Below are 23006 nucleotides of genomic sequence, written 5' to 3'. Positions count from 1 at the left end.
ATATCATCCTGTCTGGGAAGCACCGATTAAGCTGTTCATCAAAGGTGAGCACGCAAGGTCATCTAGGCTGTACCTCTTCAGTTATTCATTACCTGTCCTCAATAGTAATTAACAATGGAAATATTTCCATAAATCACCTTTCTGATTATCCCCAGATGAGCAGTCAGTTTTCTGTAAGCATCTTTTTCTCGCCTTTTAATATTATCTAATGATTCAGTCTAAATATATCAGATGTCATTTAAAATGTAAAATTTTGTTATGCTTCTTTTAAATAGGACAGAGTTAGCAGAAGCTAGTTAAGTTCTTGTGTGTATTTAAAAGGAAGACTGAAGACTGAACAAACAGATTTATTGACATTTGAAGGGGTATATTTGCAAAGTGCTTCCACAGGTTCTGGCTGTGTAATGCTCATTACAATAATCAGGAGTCCACCCAGCTAAAATCATGACCAGCACTTAGAAGATTTACCTATTATTTTTTTCTAAAGCAGGCTTGTGTGTTATCTAGTTTTAAGGGAAGTTCAAGGGCTGTAACCTCATTTTAAGGAAACTTCAAAATTCTCAAAACAACAAAGAAACACAAGCCACAAATCCTTCCCTTCAACTTGTACCATCACCACTGTGGCTCTCACCTTGAGGCATCTCAGGTGGCAAATAGTGAGGCTCTTGAGCACTGACATGCACCCAATCAAAGTCGTCATATAGGTCTTGATGGTAATCACAGGGCCCCAGGCCATCATCAAAAGTGCATCCCCCTGAAAGAAAGAAAGAAAACCAAATGTTTTATTAGTTACAAATTCTATATTTATTTAAAATAAAAATTCTTTTAAATTCAAACAGAGGTGTTCCTTCTAGGCACATCTGCCACAGAGCCCACACAGCCCATGACATAGTTCACAAGCTTTTATGTGCAAAACTAAAAATCTCAAGCCTCTCGTCCATCAATGTTATTCTCTTTAAATTTTCTCTGCTTCCCACAGCCAAATTCCCCCAACGGCTCATTCTACAGGAGCAGGAAATCACAGATTGAGCTACTGAAGTCAAAGTAGAACCTGATTCAGTGTTTGCATAAAAAGTGACATGTTATCTAGACTGAGGGGGAAAAAATACAAAGCAATGAACAAGGCTAACAACAGTAAAGGTGCAATCAACAACTTCCTTGATGCACTGACAGCCTACGCAGTCCAAACAGTGAATAAAACTTATCGATAGAGCTCACACAGAGGGAAAGGAAAGAGTAGAGGAAAGAGAAAGCACTCTGACAGTATAATTACAGTCACTGAGAATTGAAATAATATTTTGATTTCTTCAAAGTGGATTTGACACTCTTACTTTATTAAACCAACCCAGCCTAACACCACAAATTGAAGGCTCTTTTTCAGGGTCATAAACAATGGATCTAAAATCTTTTTCCAGTGCCCATCACCAGAACAACAGGAACTGTGAGGGGAAGGAAGGGGGGGGTGGTAAAAAAAACAACAAAGTTTGCAGCATGATAAAAATCTACTGTTTGGTAATGGTCCTGTTTAACAGGTTTTCAAATCTTCTCCTTCACTTATGAAGATCAAGGTGAAAAAGGTGAGAGTGGGGGAGGAAAGAGGAGACAGAGGAATATGAGAGGAGAGATGAAGGATGGAGTCACAAGAAAGAGAGTAGAGGATGAAAGGGACTTCAGGGGAGGAGAGGTATTTTTCACAATAGGAACAACAGATGCCATGCACGTAGCTGCACGTAGCTCTGCAGCAGCTGTTATCTCCATCCAGGGTAAACAATCCTTGGATTTGCTGCTTGGCTTTGAAAATGGGAGGCAAGATCAGAACAGATAATCTTTGATTATCTCCAAGAAATAGTGAGACTGTAAACACAGAGCATGACCATCTTTATACTAAAAGCAGCATATAATCCATTAAGAGAAGCCATAGGGACCTAGGAAGAAGGTTATAGAAGTATCTGGCAGTTGAAAATAAGTTAGAGGTATTTAAGATATTCATATCTGCCTCATTGGCTTCTGAGGGTATGTCTACACAGGGATAAAACAGTCACAGCTAGCCCAGGTCAGCTGACTCAGGCTACATGGATAAAATCACTGTGTAGGTGTTAAGTGTCAGAGGGGTAGCCGTGTTAGTCTGGATCTGTAAACAGCAACAAAGAGTCCTGTGGCACCTTATAGACTTGGGCTGGAGCCTGAGTTCTGGGTCCCTCCACCCTCCCAGGGTCCCGAGCATCTACACAACGGTTTTTCAGCCCCTGAGACCAAGCCCTGTGAGCCTGAGTCAGCTGACCTGGGCCAGCCATGTGTTGTTTATCCCTGTGTAGACGTAGTCTAAGTCAGTACGTTGGTATGATTAACAATTCTTACTGCTGCAAACACAAATCCCTGCTGTTAAACAATAAACTAGAGACCATTTCTAACAGGCCACAGAGCTGTGTTAAGTATTTCAGATACAATACTGAAAACAGGACCTGATGCTGTGACTTAAAAACTCTGTTTCCATTTATGGTAAATTCAGGATTATCTGAAAAATGTGTTATTTCCATTCCATCTCAATGGCATCCTCCCATGTGCTTGTTTTTTTGTTTTTGTTTTTCCTGGAGAAAGAAAGGACGATTGCAAACCACCCTGACTACCACTGCATTTGCAACACAAAAATAGTCTAGGTGTAGAACTTGTTGGAAGAAAAAAATAAAAAAAATCAGGAGGGGGGTGGTGCTTCCTGCAGGAAACTTGACTTTTCATCAGAAAAACTGAAAAATCCAATGTTTTTGGCCTACCACGGAAAATTTTTAGCTGGAGAGTTTGATGAAAAGTGAAGATTTTCCCATAGAACGCAAACCCTTTTAGCAAAAATATATTTGTTTAGGCAAAATCCAATTTTCCACTTAAAACAGTTTTGATAGAAAAAGCTTTCAACCAATCCCTGCCCGGGAGGCCAGGCTTCCTGCTGTTCTACCTGTTATGCTTTTGTTTAAAAAGTGTCAGTCATCTAACAAGTGAGTAGAAACAATACCACCCAATGTAGATGAGCCATACGAGAAGGACGACGCATTTAAGACAGTACTTTGCAAACACCTAGAGTGTCAAAACTATTTGTCAAAATCCCTTGCAAACAACAAATACATTTCAAGACATTGGTTGGTTTGTAGCAGATATTATCCGCACAAAAACTTCTTCTAGTTGTATTTGTTATGTAGTACCTTCCTATACACACACCTCTTCCTGGACATAAGTCTTATCCACACTAGGACCATCACCATGCTAGTGACAACCATGTTCACAAGTGTTTGTTTTAACAAGGGCAAACAAGTCTTCCTGGAATTTTAAGAATTGTGTGTTGGACCCATGTTATAAAACCATAATAGAGTAGGCGGTGAACGGAGGTGTTTTGGTCTGTCACACAGTTTAGCCAACTTGACACCCCCCAACCCCAACAAAAATCCCTTTCTATATCTGTCGATAAAATCATGCTAGGACTCTGCTTGTGCCAACAGTTACTAAATACTGTTTCACCCAGTATGGACAGCACCAAAGAGGTAGATAAAATGCAGTAAGAGGAGATCATAATCTACTGGCAACCTAAATTGGAATTCATTTCCTTGTCTGACATGTTGGACTGCCTTGTCCACAAATCTGAATTCAGCTCCATTTCCATTTGAGTGAAACCTTACATATATTATGCTTTTCCTGCATCATTTTGACAATATGAACACAACAAAAAACACAAAGTAACATTTGATATTCGAAACCGAGTTGATTGCTGTGTCTATGTCACTGTCAGGGATGGCAAAACACAAAAGAAGGTGGGTGGGTGGGTGTGTGTGTGTGTGTGTGTGTGTGTGTCAAAGAAACATTAATTGTATGCAGTGTTGTTGTAGCCATATTAGTCCCAGGATATGAGAGAGAAAAGTGGGTGAGGTAATATCTTTTACTGGACCTGAAGAAAAGCTCTGTGTATGCTTGAACGCTTCTCTCTCTCACCAACAAAAGTTGGTCCAATAACAATTATGTCACCCACCTTGTCTCTCTAAAGAAACATTAATACCTTTTAAAGTTCTTCTCCGGTGTCCTATTACCGCCAAGAAAGCTTTCTAATTAGCATCTCTCATGATAATGCCATAAAGTCTTAAAACACAAATCTTATCCTTTGATTTAACTTCCAATAGACTGCTGTGATCGTTCTACAGCAAACACGAACATTTCCATAGACATTTAATTGATAAATGAATAGCAGCTTCCCTTTAAGCGAAGTTATCTACTGTCACAGCACCAAAATGACATACTGCTTTGAAACACATGCCTTGAGGGCACCCATTACCCTTTTTAATGGTTTACGTGCCCTCGGTATATAAATTTAAACTACCAATGGATATCACATTGACTCATTTGGAAGATGAATTATCTTAATTGCTGTCCTTCAGACCCGCTATTAATTTTAGGTATCAGGATTCTGATTAGCAACAACAGCTAGTGTCTCAATACACAAACAATACAGACCTTGTCATTTTTGCACAACACTGCAGCATCAGCAAAGCCAGTAGGTACACATTTATCATATACACGAAAGAAAAGCTATCCGAATGGATTATCAACCTGATACAAAATCCACTTTATATAAGAGCTGCCATATCAAAAGGGGAAAAGCTCCGTCTCCGCTGGTATGCTGCGTCTAACAGTGACAAATACCTGTTTCAGAGTAAAGCAAAGTAGAAGTCAAATGCACATATACAATAATGCATTATGATACCACCATAAGGTAAAGTAGAAATTATTCCCATTCCTGCAGGTCACCTCCTATGACCTGAAGTATGGCCAAGACCCTACAAATACACATCTGCCCCTCTATGTTCATTAATCAAGCACTTACACACTATTACAGTAACTATAGAAACTAAAAGACCTACCTGTCTAAGACATTGTGATGAAATAACAGAAGGTGTACTTGAGGGAGTGGGGAGGGTGGCAAGGAAGCCCCCAGTTGTGGAACACTATTTATAGTCATTGATCAGATATATTGATACATTTAAACCCATTCCATCACAACTGCTGATATAAGTGAAAAGTGTATTATAGGCATGGGGCTCTCAACTTTCCCCACAGTGTGGGCCACTGTCTTCCAATTCAGTAATGCAAATCACTTTTCCACCTGTTTGTGGTAACAGCAACTGCTTGTACAGAAAAGTAGAAATATTTAACATATTCCTACTTTTTTTTCCATGTGATTTAACAGCTGAAAACAAACAGGACAGCAAATGTCGTGTGATCAGACAGTTCTCTACTATGGTTCCATGGATTAGGAACAGAACTGTGTGTTCAGGGTACACCACCACCTATTGATCTCCAATAGACTAAAGCTATCACATTCCTTCCCTTGCTGCAGAGGTATATGCCACAATTCACTCTTCATTAGTACCCTGGGCCTGAATCAACTCACCCATACTGAGGCCAGGGATGAACTATGAGTGTTAGTTCCAATACCTCTGCTCAAGTCCTAGGCACTTCAGAGAGACACAGCACTGGTACTCAGAACAATCTACATCTACCAACCAGGCCTGTTCTGGGTTTCTATTAAGATTAATGTGTACTTACTGGATTTCTAATAAGGTACCTGGGATCAAGGCACAGACAGCGGCAATGACAACTTATGCTAGCTGGCTCGGACTGCAAATTCTTTGAGATGGGGACTTTCTCTACTTTTCTGTTTGCATAGCATATAGCACATAGCACAAGGGAGTCCCAATCCTAATGAAGGTCTCTGAGCACTACTGTTATATAAATATTTAATGAGCATAATGAGCCAAGACAGAGATGCATTCCAAATGACCAGAGGGACTGAGGAAAAGAGAGCACCGCTTACTCCCCCAACCAGAAAGGTCTAAGCTAACCCTTGGTTGCTACTATGATGAATTAAGACTATGCCCATTACTTTAGAAACCAGTAAGGATTCCTAGGCTGAAATAATAGAGCAGGGGTCGGCAACCTTTCAGAAGTGGTGTGCCGAGTCTTCATTTATTCACTCTAATTTAAGGTTTCACGTGCCAGTAATACTTTTAAACGTTTTTAGAAGGTCTCTTTCTATAGGTCTATAATATATAACTAAACTATTGTTGTATGTAAAGTAAATAAGGTTTTAAAAATGTTTAAGAAGCTTCATTGAAAATTACATTAAAATGCAGAGCCCCCTGGACCGGTGACCAGCACCCAGGCAGCGTGAGTGCCACTGAAAATCAGCTCGCGTGCCGCCTTTGGCACGCGTGCCATAGGTTGCCTACCCCTGAAATAGAGTATGTGAAGCTGGGCACCTTTCTTCATGGTTTTTAAAACATCTTTCCATCTGCCTGGGATAACACCATCAATTTGGGTTTTAATAGGGACTGGGAGTGGCTGGTTCACTACAAAAGCAATTTTCCCTCTCTTGGTATTGACACCTCCTCATCAATTATTGGGAGTGGACCACATCCACCCTGACAGAATTGGCCTTCAATATTGGTTCTCCACTTGTAAGGTAACTCCCTTCTCTTCATGTGCCAATATATATTTATGCCTGTATCTGTAATTTTCACTCCATGCATTTGAATAAGTGGGTTTTTTTACCCACAAAAGTTTATGCCCAAATAAATCTGTTAGTCTTTAAGGTGCCACCAGACTCCTCGTTGTTTTTGTGGATACAGATTAATATGGCTACCCCTCTGATATTAGTGTTTCAGAGGCAATCATTGCAGGGGAATATTTACATCCCACAGAAACCTAACAAATCAACTACTCATTGAAGCTAAAGAAAAAAAAAAAAGTCATGCAAACATTTTCATTACAAACTTTAGCTAAAAAACTAGAATTTGGATCTCAACTATTTTCCTTTTTAAAGAGAATTGTTGGCTCAGGCTGTCTTCATTGCATGTCCTGTTTTCATTTATAAAAAATGGGGAACCTTAAGTATAAGGAAAGGTGGCTATCCTACATTTAACTTTAGACAAATAAATTAAGCTCTACTATGCAGAATGCCCATCTTAGCCATGTTATTGGGACACTGGGCAAGTTATGGTAAACTTAATGGCGTTTTAAACTCCAATTTGCAGATCCCTTATAAAAGTGATTTAGAGACAGGTAAGATAGACTAATAGTTAAAAAGAAATCAGAACCTTAAAAATTGTGATGAAGTTTCTGTTGAACTTTCTTGATGTGTTTCATGACTGTCTTACACACCTGAAACAGGTTCTTAAAGCCACCTCTCACAGAAGGTTCTTCAGGTTTTCTCATTTTTTTGAGAAGACATTATCTCTTATCTTTCCAAAATAATGTCTTTGCTTCTTTGTCTTTCTCTACATACTCCCAGTGCAGCGTGAATTGCCTTTCATACTGTCTCTCTTGAGCTTGCTTCTCTTTTAAGGCTCTTCTTTTCTCGATTTCCATGTATGTAACCACTCTTTGTTCCTTGATCCTCTTGGTCCAAGTGAAGTTGTCTGGTGAGAAGTTGTGACATCTCTAAAATGAGCTCTGGATTCATGGGTGAGTTTATTCACATCAAATACCATCTCTCTTTTCTTATTAGAATAAAACTAAAAATATAAGCTAACTGTCCAATGATAAGATAATGGTCACTTCCTAGGTCAGCACTTGTAAAAGATTTGTGTATCCAGCCGCAATCTTCTTCACTGTCTACTTATGGAAATGTAGTCCAACTGTTTCTCAGTAATTCCATCATTTGGCTTCCATGTTAGTTTGTGTTTCCCGCAATGAGAGAAAAGTGTCGTTCCCCCCACATGATGCAAAGAGAAATGTCAAAGGAAGATACAGGAGTTATGTGGAATAGAGGGAAAACTTCAAGATCTTGACTTTACAAATGACATTTTTCTGTTCGACACTGTAGAGGGGTTTGACCGGGGCTCGTCCCACTCCGGGGCAGCGGGGAACCACACCGCCTTGCTACTTCCTTTCAGTTGTGACGGGGAATTAGCCTGGCTGCAGAAGTCTCTCGCCGTGACAGCAGTAGAGGCAAAACACAACAGTTATTCACGCCCGGTCGGTGGGCAGTAGTGAGTCACGGGCTCAGGTCCTCAGACAGAAGCTGAGCAACTGTTATATAATGAGCAGGCCCGGCCCTGGGTCAGGGCACGGCAGCGAAGAGACAATGGCTCAGGCCCTCAGACGGGCTGAGCAAAGGCAGGTAAACAGCAAGTCCAGACTCTTGGCGCCGAAGGGCCTGGGAGAGGGGGAGACTGCCACCCAAAAGTTGGGTGGCAGGGGGGACACAGGCCCATGCACCCCACTGCATTCCAGCCCAGGGTCCTAGCAGCAGCAGAAGGCCTGCTACTGAGTCAGTGGGGATCCTGGCTGCAAAACACTGACATGGGCTCTGGCAGTGCTGCAGCCAGACTAAAGTTGGCTGCCCCCAGGTTACTTCCTAACTCCCCCTCTAGAGGTACCTGGGTCCGGATAGTGTGCTCTGAGGGGTCAAACACCATGGGCTCCTCAGGGTACCTGGCGAGGGATAGGCTTGGCAGCTCCTCCTGGCTCTGGTTAGTGTCAGCAGGTCAGGCCTGTCTCCGGGTCGGCCGCTGATTGCCAGGGTCTCCCAACCGGGAGCTAGACTGCAGGCGGCTGGCCTCTCCAGTGGCTGTATTTCTAGTGAGCTCTGGGGTTGGACTTTTATATTTCCTGTTCTGCGCCTTGTTCCCTGGGGGGCGGGCGCAGGATTCGCTGGCGCCGCCCACTTTGGTGTCCGGAGAGGCTCATCCCTCTCCGCGGCAGCGGGGAACCACACCGCCTCGGCTACAGACACACGACAATGCCACAAAAAAGACCACAATCAATGTTCTACATGAGGGTGCCAAAGTAGGATTAAGGATCAGCCAAAAGAAAATGAAAGGCATGATCGTTGAAGAGGAGTCAGCAATGATGGCACGTATCTGTTTGATAGTGAAGAATACTACATGGTTAACGAGCCTGCGTATCTTAGAGGCACAATCAGTGCTGATGACCAATTCCATGAGGAAGTGGAAGCAAGAACTGGGAAGGCATGTGGAGCTTTTCTGAGACCAGGAAATATTTGGAAAAATATGAAGATTCACTCAAGAACCAAGATAAAGTTATGCTCTGTTACTATGATACCAATGTTTTTATATGCTTCTGAAACTTGGCAAATGTTAGAAGCCCACAACAGGAATGTTGAATGCATTCCATTAGAAATGCTAGCGGAGAATACTTAGTTACTTTATCCCTCCAGCAGACACCTACACTGACGTGATGCAAAGGACTAGCCAACAGACTGTAGAAACAATGATTCAAGAAAGAAGGCTGAAGTGGTTTAAGCATGTTGTTCAGAGGTCAAAAACTATTTCTAGACAAGCCCTTGACATGATACTACTTGATGGAAGATGGAAAAAGAGGAAGACAATAGATAAAATACAAAAATTGAGAAAGATGTTGCTGTCATGGAAACAGACTATAATGAAGTAAGGTGGCACTCGTATGACAGAAGTGGAAACACTAGGCTGTCATGTGTCACAAGAGCATCAAATCTACTCCACCCACTTCAGACCCAATGGTTTATATCAGCAACTGCTTCTGCCATAGGTCAGACAGAAAAGAAGCAAGGCATTTCTATTTATGAAAATAGCTCTCAGAAAAGTAAGATTTTTTTTCCATCTTCAAGAACAGAAATGCATTTTAACATATCCGAGCCTTGGTTCCATATTCAAAAAAAGAGACAGTAGAGCCACATAAGCCATTGTATCAAACTACAAATATTTTATGTAAATAAAAATATAAAACCAGATTGGACTTTTACTGCCCACTGCCACAAAGGATGCTGGAGCATTTAATACAGTATGCAGACTAATGAGACAGTTTGAGAGAATTGCACCATTTCTAGAAAAGAAAATAGGAATTTAATAATTCTGCCATTTTTGTAGAAGCTACCTCATTTTATAAGCACAATCAAAACAAATGTGACACACAAGGATAGTTTTCCATTACCAGTGCTTAGATATCAATCTTGGATTGATCTGTTATTTTGGTTTCCTCAAAGTTTCCATTTCAATGTAAAAAAGAGGGTTTGATCCTCCCTCTCATCTGGCTGAGTAGGAACTCATTAAATTTTGTGATCCCACACTGTGTACATGCATGGAATTCCAGTTTAATCTAACGGGCATGTGTCTGCTGTCAGTTCATGACAGTAAAACTAAGCTCAAGAATGAACCCCCAGTCAAAATGGAGTACAAGTCAAATTATTCAAACCTTCTAGTTAGTCATCTCTATCGAGAAATAGTTCCCTTTGAAGCTGTCACGTTTGTTTTACTATTCCAAAATAGAACAAGTAAGGTATGGATGTTCTGAACAATAAAATGCTTTTGAAGTGTGGCTCTACTGAAAAGTAACTGAAAGGGGCATGGTGGGGTTTCTCACTTAAGGTCTTAATGATTTTCAGATCAAATGTGCCAAGTAATATATTTTATATATAAAAATATAAACTACCTGCTAACTTAACCTGGAATCTTAAAGTCACATGAGTTTTTATATTCCTACATATCACCACAAGTATAAATTCAAGAGGTCAACTTACACCTTTAATTAGACTTGTGCAATCTAGGGTTGCCAACTTTCTAATTGCAGAAAACTGAACACCCTAGCCCCACCCCTTCCCTGAGGCCCCACGCCCACTCTCTACATTCCCCCTCCCTCAGAGGCTCGCTCTCCCCCACCCTCACTCACTTTCACAGGGCTGGGGCAGTGGCTTCGGGTGCGGGAGGGGGTGCGGGCTCTAGGGTGGGGCTGGGTGTGAGGGGTTTGAAATACAGGAGGGGGCTCCAGAGTGGGAGGTGGGGCCGATGGATTTGGAATGTGGGATGGGGCTGCAGGTTGAGGCCGAGGGTGAGGATTCCAGCTGGGATGCGGACTCTAGGCTGGGAGGTGGGGCCGATGGATTCGGAATGTGGGAAGTGGCTGGGGGTTGAGGCACGAGGTTGGGTTGTGGGAGGAGGCGAGGACTCTGGGCTGAGGGTGCTGGCTCTAGGGTGGGGCCGGGGATGAGAGGTTTGGGGTGCAGGAGGGGACTCCAAGTTTGGGAGGGCTCAGGGCTGGGTCAGGAGGGTGGGGCTCAGGCTTACCTCAGGTGGCTCCCAGTCAGCAGCGCAGCAGGGCTAAGGCAGGCTGCCTGGCTGTACTGAGACTGCATTGCATGCACCCAGGAAGTGGCTAGCAGGTCCAGCACTAGTAGGCTGGGTGAGGGGGGCAGGAGGCGCCGCATGCTGCTCTCGCTCGCAGGCACCATCCAGCCAATGGGAGTGCAGAGCTGGTGCTCGGGGTGGGGGCAGCACGCAGAGCCCCGTGCGCCCCCCCTCCCGAGGAGCCAGACCTGCTGGCCACTTACAGGGCACAGAGCGGAGCCACGACAAGTAGGGACTAGCCTGCTTTAGCGCCGCAGCACCACCGACCGGACCTTTGGTGGCTCCAGTCGGCGGTGCTGACTGGAGCCACCAGAGTCCCTTTTTGACCAGGTGTTCCAGAGTTTGTGAAACTATCGTACGGACATAAAATTAGATATGGAAAATTGTTTGCTGAAGAGATGAATACATTTACTTTGATGTATTTTGTGTCATCACAAGGCCCTGTGTATTCTGAAAGAACAGAATAATGGCTCTTTTCCATCTGTCTAAATAGAGCATTGATTGGTTCTAAATCCAAGTCATGTATGAAGCAGAAGTGTTGCTTAGGTTGTATTCAGTCTGATGCCATAACATTTAGTAAAAGCAAATCAAAGACAAAAACCCCACCCGTAGGTAGAATAACTTATATCCTGTAGGAAACGCTTATTGTCAAGTCGCCCTGTAGGAACAAAGTAGATATTTGCCAGAATTCACAACAGGTACATTGCTTTGGTATCAGATTTACAGAACCTCATAGCAGAAACCAGTGGTAGAAAAGTTTTATAATAAATGGCTATAGAACTATGAGCAGTGAGAAAGTTCTCAGAATCAACAATGTCACAATCATATTCCTTATCTTTTCCATTTTTAAAACATACATTTCAAAAGCAGCAGCAAGACTGTGGTGGGTTCCCCCTGGGGTGCCACCTGGAACTGGGGTACCGCTGAACTAGGGTTACCATATTTTGTGCCTCCTAATGGAGGACACTCCCAGGGGCCCCGGCCCCGCCCCCAACCCCGCCCACGCCCACGCCCCAACTCCGCCCCCTCCCAAAGTCTCCGCCCCCTCCCCTGCTTGAAGCCTGAAGCAGGTAAGGGGGAGTGTGGGGGGGAGTGTGGGGGGGAGTGTGGGGGGGAGGAGGCGCGGCCCAGGCTGGCCCCCGGCGGCTCCAGCCTGGGTCGGCTCGGGCCCTGGCCGAACACCCCCGGCTCCCAGCCCCCCGGGCCGGCTCCTGGCTCCCAGCCCCCCGACCCCGGCCCGGCTCCCAGCCCCGCGGGCCGGCTCTCGGCTCCCCGACCCCGGCCCGGCTCCCGGCTCCCCGACCCCGGGCCAGCTCCCCAACCGCGGGCCGGCTCCCCGCTCCCAGCCCCGCGGGCCGGCTCCCCGCTCCCCGCCCCGCGGGCCTGGCCCGGCTCCCCGCCCCGCGGGCCTGGCCCAGCTCCCGGCTCCCCGACCCCGGCCCGGCTCCCAGCGCCCCGGCCCGGCTCCCGGCTTCCAGCGCCGCGGGCCGGCTCCCGGCTCCCCGACCCCGGCCCGGCTCCCCGCCCCGCGGGCCGGTGGCTCCCGGCTCCCAGCCCCGCGGGCCCGGCTCCCCGACCCCGGCCCGGCTCCCAGCCCCGCGGGCTGGCTCCCAGCTCCCAGCCCCACGGGCCGGCTCCCGGCCCCGCGGGCCCGGCCCGGCACCATGCCCCCGGCCCCGCACAAAGAGGCTCCGGCCGAGCCTCCCGATTTTCCCGGACATGCCCGGCTTTTGGGGATTTCCCCCCGGACGGGGATTTGAGCCCCCAAAAGCCGGACATGTCCGGGAAAATCCGGACGTATGGTAACCCTAGCTGAACCCTCTGACTCACCAGCCTGGGCTCCTTCTCACACTGTGCTGCTGTGACAAGCTGCAAAGCCCTCCAGCCTGCACTTTCACCAGCATTCACACAGGTAGGAACACACCCAGCTGCAGTTACATGCAGGTTCTCCGACCACCAGCTTCCCAGAGTAGGACCCCAGAGCAGTACCGTCCTGCCAGTATATGGGTTTAATACCCGGTCCACCTCTCCCTCAATGTGAAGGGAGGGATGCACACTTGTAACCAAGTAGAGATTTTCTCCAAGCACTCCAGTCAAAGTTCACTGGTTTAGATTAAAACAAAAACAAAGTTTATTAACTACAAAAAATAGATTTTAAGTGATAAGTGACGCCAAACAGTTATTTCTCACTCTGAGAAATGATACAAGCAGGTTGCAGATTTTTAAGGGGAAAGCTGCACTTGCTTTACAGCTTGGAATCCCCAGGTCTTTCACACACAGGCTAGAAATCCCTTAAGCCTGGGCCCAGCACTTCCCCAGTTCAGTCTTTTTTCTCAGGTGTTTCCAGGAGTCGTCTTGTGTTGGGAGTGAAGAACCCCAGATGATGTCACTCCCTGATTTATATAGATTTAGCATATGGCAGGAACCCTTTGTTTCAAAGCTTGGTTCCCGGACTAGTTTGTGGGAAAAATACTGACATTTCAAGATGGAGTCCAGCATGTGGCCTGGACACATGTCCTTGTAGAGTCATCACAGTCATTTCTTACAGGCTGTGTGTAGTGTTCTCAGGAAGGCTCACAGCTGGGGGATAAGCTTCTCCTAAGGCCTATTGTTTTTCCTAATGGCCCATTGCCCTGAATAGGCCCTTCCCCACCCACTAGACTGAAAGCATCTTGTCTAGTGGGCATCTCCCAGGTGTAACTACATTTGAAGTACAGAGAGTCAATACTCATGACTTCAGATACAAAAATGATACATGTATACAAACAGGATAATCATATTCAGCAAGTTATAACTTCTCCAATGACACCTCACATGACTTATCTTTCATAAAATACATCATAATTATGCTATAATCATATAATATTGTTACTGTGAAGAATATGGGGTGCAGTGTCACAAAGACATCTTGACAATTAATTTCTATGGGGTTATTGCATTCTCACTGGTCAAAGAGTTTACCTATATATCTGGTAATATGCCAGCATATATTTATTCCCTTTCCCTCCCATCATGCACTTCCTGTACTGTCTTAAATATTCACATACATTTTTACAGCTTGTTTTGAACACACTGATTCATCCCTAAAACACAGCAAATCACAGAGACATGAAGTACTACAAGGATGGAAGAACAATTGTTCTGCCATCAAGAAGTTAACTTTGTCCATCACAATTCCTTGCTTATCATGTTTCCCTGAGACTGGTGGGTATGGAGAGAACTTCAGGTATGAAACACCTTTCTCATCAAGTCCATATGACTGTTTGGAACAATCTGCTTCTTTTATTCAAGGACATGTTTTTATTTTTCTCTACCATCTACTCTAAAAACATAATGACTAGCTTTAAATCCATCAGACTGGGAGGCTTCATGATAAAAGCCCAGGACAAAGTTATACTGCTCCAGGATGACACACAAAAATCTTGTGAAAATTTAATTTTTCTCCCTCACTGATTGATGGATTTGGAGCACCCAGGGGATAAAAGGTGATGTGCCAGGCCTTCTTCTTGTCATATATCCAGGAACTGCGTCTGCTTTTAAAGCCACCACATTCCACATTAATCTAAAGATATCTCAGCAGCCTCATAACACAGGATGTTTTAGTCTTCTAAAGGCATTTAATTTTTTTTCTTGTTACCAGTGTGTTTTACAACATAATGACAGCAAAGCAGAATAAGCAGTTACCCAATTAGAATTTACTATTATTACAATTTACTATTTACAAATTTTTTACTAATTACTAGTAATTTACTAAATTTACTAATATTAGAATTTACTATTTACCATTAACACAATTTGAACATAAAAATCTAATGACTTATTAGAAAGTCTACCAAGTAAAAATACATGAAATAACCTAAATTAACCTGAGGTGTCTAAAATTGTAGTGACAGAAAGTGTTTAATTAACAAAAATATTATGAAATGACAGCACTTGGGGAAAGATACAGGTTTCCATTCATTCCAGAAATAGCCACACTAACTACTACTAAAATTTCCCTTCTTTGCAGCAACAACCTATTTATTTCATGGTAGTAAAATTCACATGGCACACAAAATAAAACTTATTCAGTTAATAGCACTGAAAGCCAAGCAAAAACAAGTTTATAACTTCTAGGCTGATCTTGTCTCCCTGCTTCTAATAACATGTTCTTATCTCTCTCTGCTTTATCAGCTCAACAACTAACTTCAGGCCTCACCTGAAAATACAAGCAGAATGGCAAACTAAATTACTCAGGAATACTACAAATTAGATATGACAACATTTCTGATTTATCTTTCATTTCAAGCCTAATCACATCCATCTCTCATGTACTCAAGCACCACAATTCTATTTATTAGAAGCAATTTTAATAATCAAAAGTTCATATTGAAAGATAGGGCTTGAAACTTACTGTGACGTGTTCGGTCACAGAGATCCCCGTGGGACTGTCACCTGATGTACTGAGCCCGTTTTCTCTGCCAGTTTGGGCCTTCAGAACCCTGTCTTGTTGAGCGAGATACGCTAATCTGCTGCAACACAGACCCAGGGTCTGACCCACATCCCCAAAGCTCCAGACTTAACTGAAAATGGCTTTGCAAGTGCTCCTGTCTCTAGCACCCAGACCCCAATGGGATCCAAACTCCAAATGAACCTCTTTTACTCTATATAAAGCTTATACAGGGTAAACTCAAATTGTCCACCCTCTATAACACTGATAGAGAGATACGCATATCTGTTTGCTCCCCCAAGTATTATTTATTTATTCTGGGTTAATTAATAAGCAAAAGTGATTTTATTAAGTATAAAAAGTAGGATTTAAGTGGTTCCAAGTAATAACAGACAGAACAAAGTAAATTACCAAGCAAAATAAAACAAAACACGCAAGTCTAAGCTGAATACAGTAGGAAACTGAATACAGGTAAATCTCATCCTCAGAGATGTCCCAATAAGCTTCTTTCACAGACTAGACTCCTTCCTAGTCTGGGCCCAATCCTTTTCAGACCAACATTGTGGCTTATGGCCTGGATCCAGCAATCATTCACCCCCGCGTAGTTACAGACCTTTGTTCCAATTTCTTGGTCACAGTTCGTGTCAGTAACATCACACTTACCAGATGCCAATAAGAATGCATTGGGGATAAAGACTGGTAAGAAGTGCAGCCTCCATCCCAACCCCAACTTCTGAGAAGGGAAGGGTGCTAGGATTCATTAAATCTTAGCACACCTGTCCGACAGGCAAGCACCCCAATTTTACAGAAAAGTAAACTAAACTAAGATACATGTTAGCCCAAGGTAAATATCAGAGGTGGGACTAGAACCCTGACTCTCAATCCCCTGCTCTAATCATTGTAGACAACATTCCCTATTTAAATACACATTTTTCCAATATTAATATCTAGACATTAGTCTTGCTCAGGATATTGGGTATCTGATACCTTAGGTATTTGAACTCCCTCACCACCCAAACACCTTCCCTTCCCTGCCTTATGGCTACTGGAAAGGAGAGGAACTTTTGCTTCCCACTAATCTGACTCCAAAAAGCCTCCTAACTGTTGGGAGATCTCCACTACTGCCCTTCCTCATTGTCAGTGGGGATGGAAAAGAAGGAGTAAGTGGAGAGGTTGGGTCTCTGCTACCTTACCTTTGATTCAGCCCCCATTTTTTTAGGATTATTTACCTGATCCTACTTATGCTACAACTGATAGCACTGGAGTGATCTGTCCACAGATTCAGCAAGAAAGCACTCTATCAGGTGACATTTGAAAGGTTGCCTACATTGGAGAAAAATGGCTTCACTGCCACTGTTTAGGGGAAAGAAGAAATTTCCTACTGAACACCAATGAATACAAAAGTGGCTATTTCCAGAGCTGTTTAAAAAGTTATTTAAGGAGTTGTCTACACAGTCCCATAGTTCCAACTATGGAGAAGTGTAGCAGAACTACATTAACATCGATTTCATAGAATATTAGGGTTGGAAATGACCTCAGGAGGTCATCTAGTCCAACCCCCTGCTCAAAGCAGGACCAATCCCCAGACAGATTTTTACCCCAGTTCCCTAAATGGCCCCCTCAAGGATTGAACTCACAACTCTGGGTTTAGCAGGCCACTGAGCTATCCCTCCCATGAACTCAGAATCTTTTAGTTCACACCTGCAGAGTCCACAAGGGGGAGTTACAGAGCAGCATTCTGCTGTGCACTGCTATTTACAACACCCCACAGTCCAAACTGCAGGGCAGTGTAGACCTACCTTTAGGCTATGTCTTCACTGCAAAGAAAACCCCATAGCTGGCCCATGCCAGCTGACTTGGGGTCACAAGGCTCAGGCTGTTTCATTGCTGTGTAGACTAAAGCCTGGGCCTGGAAGTCTGCACGGAAATTAAACAGCCCCAGGAGCCAGCCAGGGTTTTTCTTTGCTGTGTAGACATATCCTAAGATCACATTGGCTTTTAGCAAATCTGTACCCATGACCATGAAACTTACTTTTTCTTTAATTTAATTATTCATTGCCAATAAATTATCCAAAGAATTTAGCCTTTTTTCTATTCATAAATTATTCGTAAACTGAAACAGATTTCTATGAAAGAATTCATTAGTAAATATTCACAGAATAGCTAATGCAAACAAATTTCAGCCCATAGGCTGTAAACAAACTATTCATTATATGCAGTTCATTATTCATGAAGTATGATTGGTCATCCCAGTCCCAGTGTAGGTTTTCTGCTCACTGAGTTGGTGTTAAACCTTTAAAAGAGGAGTCAAAGATACATCAAGATTAAGGGCCTAGGAGAGAATCTTTTTCAAAAAGATTAAAAGTTCTCTTTTGGTTAGACTGCGTTTGAGATGATAGACGGACACCCAAGATGAGATGTCAGATGGCAGCTAGAAGCAAGCAAATGGGTGGAATGAGAGGGTTCTGTGGTAGAAAGTTAGGATAACTGGCAGAAGGGGTAATAATTTGAAGCCAAAGGAGATAAGGTCAGAGAAAGAAGAGTTGTGGGCCAAGAACAGAACCCTGAGACACAAATAGTTCGGGGAAGAAGATGAGATGATTAAGAGCCACTGGAGGAAACACGTAGGGAAATGACAGCAGGAGAGGAAGAGAACCAGGAAAGCACTGAGCCACAAAAGCCAATGTACGAGAAAAAGTGGGTATTAATTTTATAAAAAGCTGAGCTCATTAAGAGAACAGTTCACAACAATTTCAATGTATTGTCTCCAAAACAAAAGAGGAGCAGGCAGCCACAGTGAAAGTGAGAGCAGTTTGCATTAAGTACACGTCCACCCATAGTCAATGTTAGGCACTAGTTTCTTATTTTAGCACAAGAAATCAAGATTTCTTTCTGACTAAATAAATCACACTGTAAATCTACTCATTTAAGAATATCAAAGTAAAATGTAAATGGTGTAACACAAAAGAATATTTTCTTATATTTCACCTTTCATCAGAGTGCTTTCCAAACATTCATTAAATCTCAACACACCTGTCCGACGCGCAAGCACCCCAATTTTACAGAGACGTAAACTGAGATACATGTTAGCCCAAGGTAAATATCAGAGGTGGGACTAGAACCTTGACTCCCAATCTCCTGCTCTAATCATTGTAGACAACATTCCCTATTTAAATACACATTTTTCCAATACTAAAATAGCTATTTTCTCCAGAACAAAAAATATAGGGCTATGTATTCTTAAAGTCATTGACATGATTCACTTGGATGGAAGAATTTTGCTTCAAACTGTGCTTTCAAAGTCAACATGCAGAGCAAACATATGAACAAACAAGACCCGGTTTGAGCATCTGATTTAAATGTGAACTGCAAAAGCATAAAAAGAGTTAAAGCCCAACTTTTTACAGAGACTTTCAACACTAACCAGTTTGTGGGAGCACGAAAACAGCATAATTCTAAAACTACTCCTCCATCTCATTCCCCTTTGGTACTTACTGGTTCACAAAAGGTATTCTCTAATGTGATATTAAATATACCATTTATCACATATGCTACCACTTCTGGCATTGATATCCCATTCGTCAATGAGCTAGGACAAACCAAAAATATTTTGTGTGTTAGGGGAAGCATTTTAGGAACTCTTTGATAAAATTTCTGTGCAGAAACTCTTGCACAGCCCAATTAATGAGAGCATTCAGAACAAAAGTTGTCATTTCTGCTTTGCAGTTCACCCATAAGTCTCATGTCATTCATACATTGGAGGGATGAAAGGGGTCAATTATATAAATTATGCACATAATAAGTACACAACATGTATATGTTATACCCAGGACATCAGAGAGACAAACAGTTCCTCTTACTTCAAATAATTAGCGAGAAGAGAGTCAGATTGTGTTGCAAGAAATTGACTATGGTACTGAGATTTAACTCAAGCTTTCCGATCTTTCCGATCCAGACTATTTCAAATTGGCATAAAAAGCTGTTACTGTATTTTCCAATAAACAGGTTTACAACCACAATCCCCCAGCTCTACTGTAATTCATGAACTAGACAAAAAGTTACTTTGTGTGTTTCAAGGGTGTTATAAAAATGGGAGGATTTAAAACGTGCAATTTTTGTTCTATTTTTCGTTTCTCTCAAAATTTGCAGTCTAGTTAAAATTGGAGCACTATTACATGTATACTAAACTGGAAATAGCACTGTTTTTAATTTACGTTCAGGTTCCGTTTAACCCCTCCCCTGCTTGAACGGAGAAACTCTAAAGAATGTCAAGATAGGGTTGGCTGTGCAGTAGTTTAATAGATGACCTAGTGACTATTCATGCTTATACTGAAAGCTACTACTGTGAAACTTGACAGAATATGACCAGGCACTGCACAAGTTTTCATTACACTGCTTTATTATTAATAATTATTTGTATTATGGTACTTACACAAACTGACTTTTGTTTTTGCCGGGGGTGCTTTTGAAGAGGGATGTGTTTTGGGGGGGGGGCGGGGAGAGACTGCCTGTTTTGGGGGGAGGGTATTTTCAGCATATTTATACACTTCTTTCATATTCTAGTTATTGAATGTGTCTATCATTGGTATCTTTATTTTAATTATTACATTTTTATGAACTACATAATTACATCATCATGAATTACAGTATATTAAAATCATTCCAATCACCTACAAGCGGTCTTCACTAACATCCCAGTTTAAAGACATTATGTCTCACTGTAGCTTTCTGGATAACTGTCAGCAATCTTATTTACATCTAGTTCCCTGGTATGGTCTTGATGCATGTTAAGGACAGCTACATTATTCAGTTGTGTCTGTCCCACTGATGACTGGAGATAATTTTTAAGTATTTTGAAGCTGGAGAATGAGCATTCCGCAGTTCAGGATGATACAGGCACAGTGAGAAGGATTCTTATAAATTTGCAGTACTCTGGAAGCATAGTGACCATGACTCCAAGATCTCTTTCTTGACTGGTAACAGTTAATTTAGACTTCATCATTATGTATGTATAGTTGTGATTATATTTTGCCATGTGCATTATTTGGCATTTAACATTGAATTTCATCTGCCATTTTGTTGCCTAGTCACCCCAATCTTGTGAGATCCCTTTGCAAGTCTCTGCAGTCAGCTTTGGACTTAACTATCTTCAGTAGTTTTGTATTATCTGCAAATTTTGCCACCTCACTGTTTACCCCTTTTTGCAGATCATTTATGAATATGTTGAACAGCACTGGTCCCAGTACAGCTCCTTGGGAACACCACCATTTACCTCTCTCCATTCTAATAAGGTATATCTCCATATATTATATCTCATAGAACTGGAAGGGACCCTGATAGGTCATTGAGTCCAGCCCCCTGCCTTCACTAGCAGGACCAAGTACTGATTTTGCCCCAGATCCCAGATTCTGAAAATGGACCATTTATTCCTACCCTTTGTTTCCTATCTTTTAAATGCAGTGCCTGGCAATGCTTTCAGGATGATCTAACAATCCTTAATTTAATGTAATTACAAGCCTTTTGTTATCTTAATCACCCAACCCTGCCTCTGTTTATAAACAAATTCCCTGCCCCAAGGGCATGCTGGGAGCAGCACAGAATTTATCAATTGCACACTCAAGGTCTATCTGGGGCTAGGGCATGCGCTGTGAGCAGACCTCTGATACGAAACTCGGGAGTGGGGGGGCAGGAACCACTACGGCTCGTGGGTGCTGAGCACCCCCTATGTTTTTTCTGTGGGTGCTTGAGCCCCGGAGCACCCATGGAGTTGATGCCTATGATGGTACTGCCTACAGGCCCCAACCAAGACTGAGGCCATATCATGATAGGCAAAGTACAGAGAAAAGAGAATCCTTCCCCCATCGAGCTTACAATTTAAATAGATGAGGCAAACACAGGATGGGATAGAACACAGAAACATGTGGGGGGAAAAGCAATGGTTTGTGACCATCACGTTGGTTCCATAAGGTTTTATTTTTTCTTTCCTGTTTTTGTTTGCATATGTTTGGGTTGGGCTTAGTTATTTTGCATTTTATTTTATTCTTCATGTTAAATGTATTATAGGGCAAAGGTGGAAGAGAAAGGAACACAGGAAGGGATTCATTAGAGCAAACAGCAAAAAGATGCCAGTAAAGGGATAAGGGAGGAAAGACTGGAGGAAGGCAAGACAAGTGATGTTGAAGGGAAGAGACTGAGGGAGGGGAGAGAGGCATAGCAGAAGCAAGCTGCCAGCAGCAGAGGGGAAAGGAAGAACATTCAAAACAAAACATTGTAGAAAGTAGTCTGATGAACTGTAGTCATCCAAGGGTCCAGGCTGACACTGCTTCTGCAGTTGTTCCTGCCAGCTTCAGTCTATGGGATGGCTTCTCCCTGGAAGATTTCTCACAGCTCATATGGATGGCAGGTGGAGGGGTGATACATAGGTCCTCATGCCCCTGGAGTTGTCTCCCTTACACAGTCTGGATCTCAACCTCCAACCCTGGTGTAAGAACCAGACATGAAGTGGCAACCTGTCGCCACATTTTTCCTCAGCAGCAGCCAACTGTTTAAACCTATAATAGTATTTTTCTTTCAAGCAGCACTTTACAGCTTAGTAATTTGGTACCTACCCTGCAACCATGAGGTAAGTGAGCCTCTGAAAAGGATGTCACATTTCAAGTCTTGCTCTATGGCTGACTGCTAGCAATGCGAAGAATTAAAACCTCCTGTATTCCCTACACCCTTTAAAAAAAAAAACAAGGTTCTGAGGTTGTTCTTCAGGCATGTTTTCATGCTAGCTAGTGAATTTACACAGTAAGCCAGTGTTCACATACATATTATAGGACTACCTTTAAATACTCTTGACACTGTGCAGTGATTTGGTTATTTTTGCAACCATAATATTTTCTTTCCTGTCTGCCACTACTTAAAAAAGGGAATGGAAAAGGGAGTTGGGGGGAGGAGAGATGTGACTGCTGTTCCTTGAAGAATGCAAGATATTTGCTAGAAGTATACATAAGACCAAGAATGAGCTAAAAGTTGGTTAGTTTCATCTGAGCCGGTGAATGAAATGTCTTGGGAGGACGGAGATAGAGAGAAAAACATTAAACTTTTTTTTTTACCTTATTCACCTAATAGAATAAATGCAAATTATTTCAATGGACAATTGAAGTGCCCTGGAGCTTGTACTACTTGTCATTACATATAAAAAATCCTTATTGGCAGAGAATCTCTTATTGCTCTGTACTGTGGTCTAAAAGTACAGAACCAGTCCCTTAGTCTTCCTAAATACACAACTCTGTGGCTAAAATACAGTATACAATATGGAGCAATATAACAGGGAAATGCTTCATAAAGTTCAGAAACCAAAAAAAACCCTATCAAAATGTTTAATATAAAATCAATATTTAATAACTTAATACACACATAATGCAGACTCA

General features: G+C 42.6%; 1 protein-coding gene across 7 annotated transcripts in view; it reads right to left on the bottom strand.

Annotated features, from left to right (window-relative positions):
- PTPRK (protein tyrosine phosphatase receptor type K) overlaps window positions 1-23006 on the bottom strand; it is a 581323-nt gene that overhangs the window by 455456 nt on the left and 102861 nt on the right. For all 7 annotated transcript variants that reach the window (XM_054021706.1, XM_054021708.1, XM_054021709.1 and 4 more), the window contains exon 2: window positions 632-754. In XM_054021706.1, coding sequence (XP_053877681.1) covers window positions 632-754 — 123 coding nt within the window. The remainder of the gene's footprint in view (window positions 1-631; window positions 755-23006) is intronic.

The sequence above is a fragment of the Malaclemys terrapin genome, chromosome 3 (genome assembly GCF_027887155.1).
Source record: "Malaclemys terrapin pileata isolate rMalTer1 chromosome 3, rMalTer1.hap1, whole genome shotgun sequence".
NCBI lineage: Eukaryota > Metazoa > Chordata > Testudines > Emydidae > Malaclemys > Malaclemys terrapin.
The sequence above is the reverse complement of the archived record's forward strand: the minus strand, read 5'-3'. Positions and strand labels throughout refer to the sequence as shown.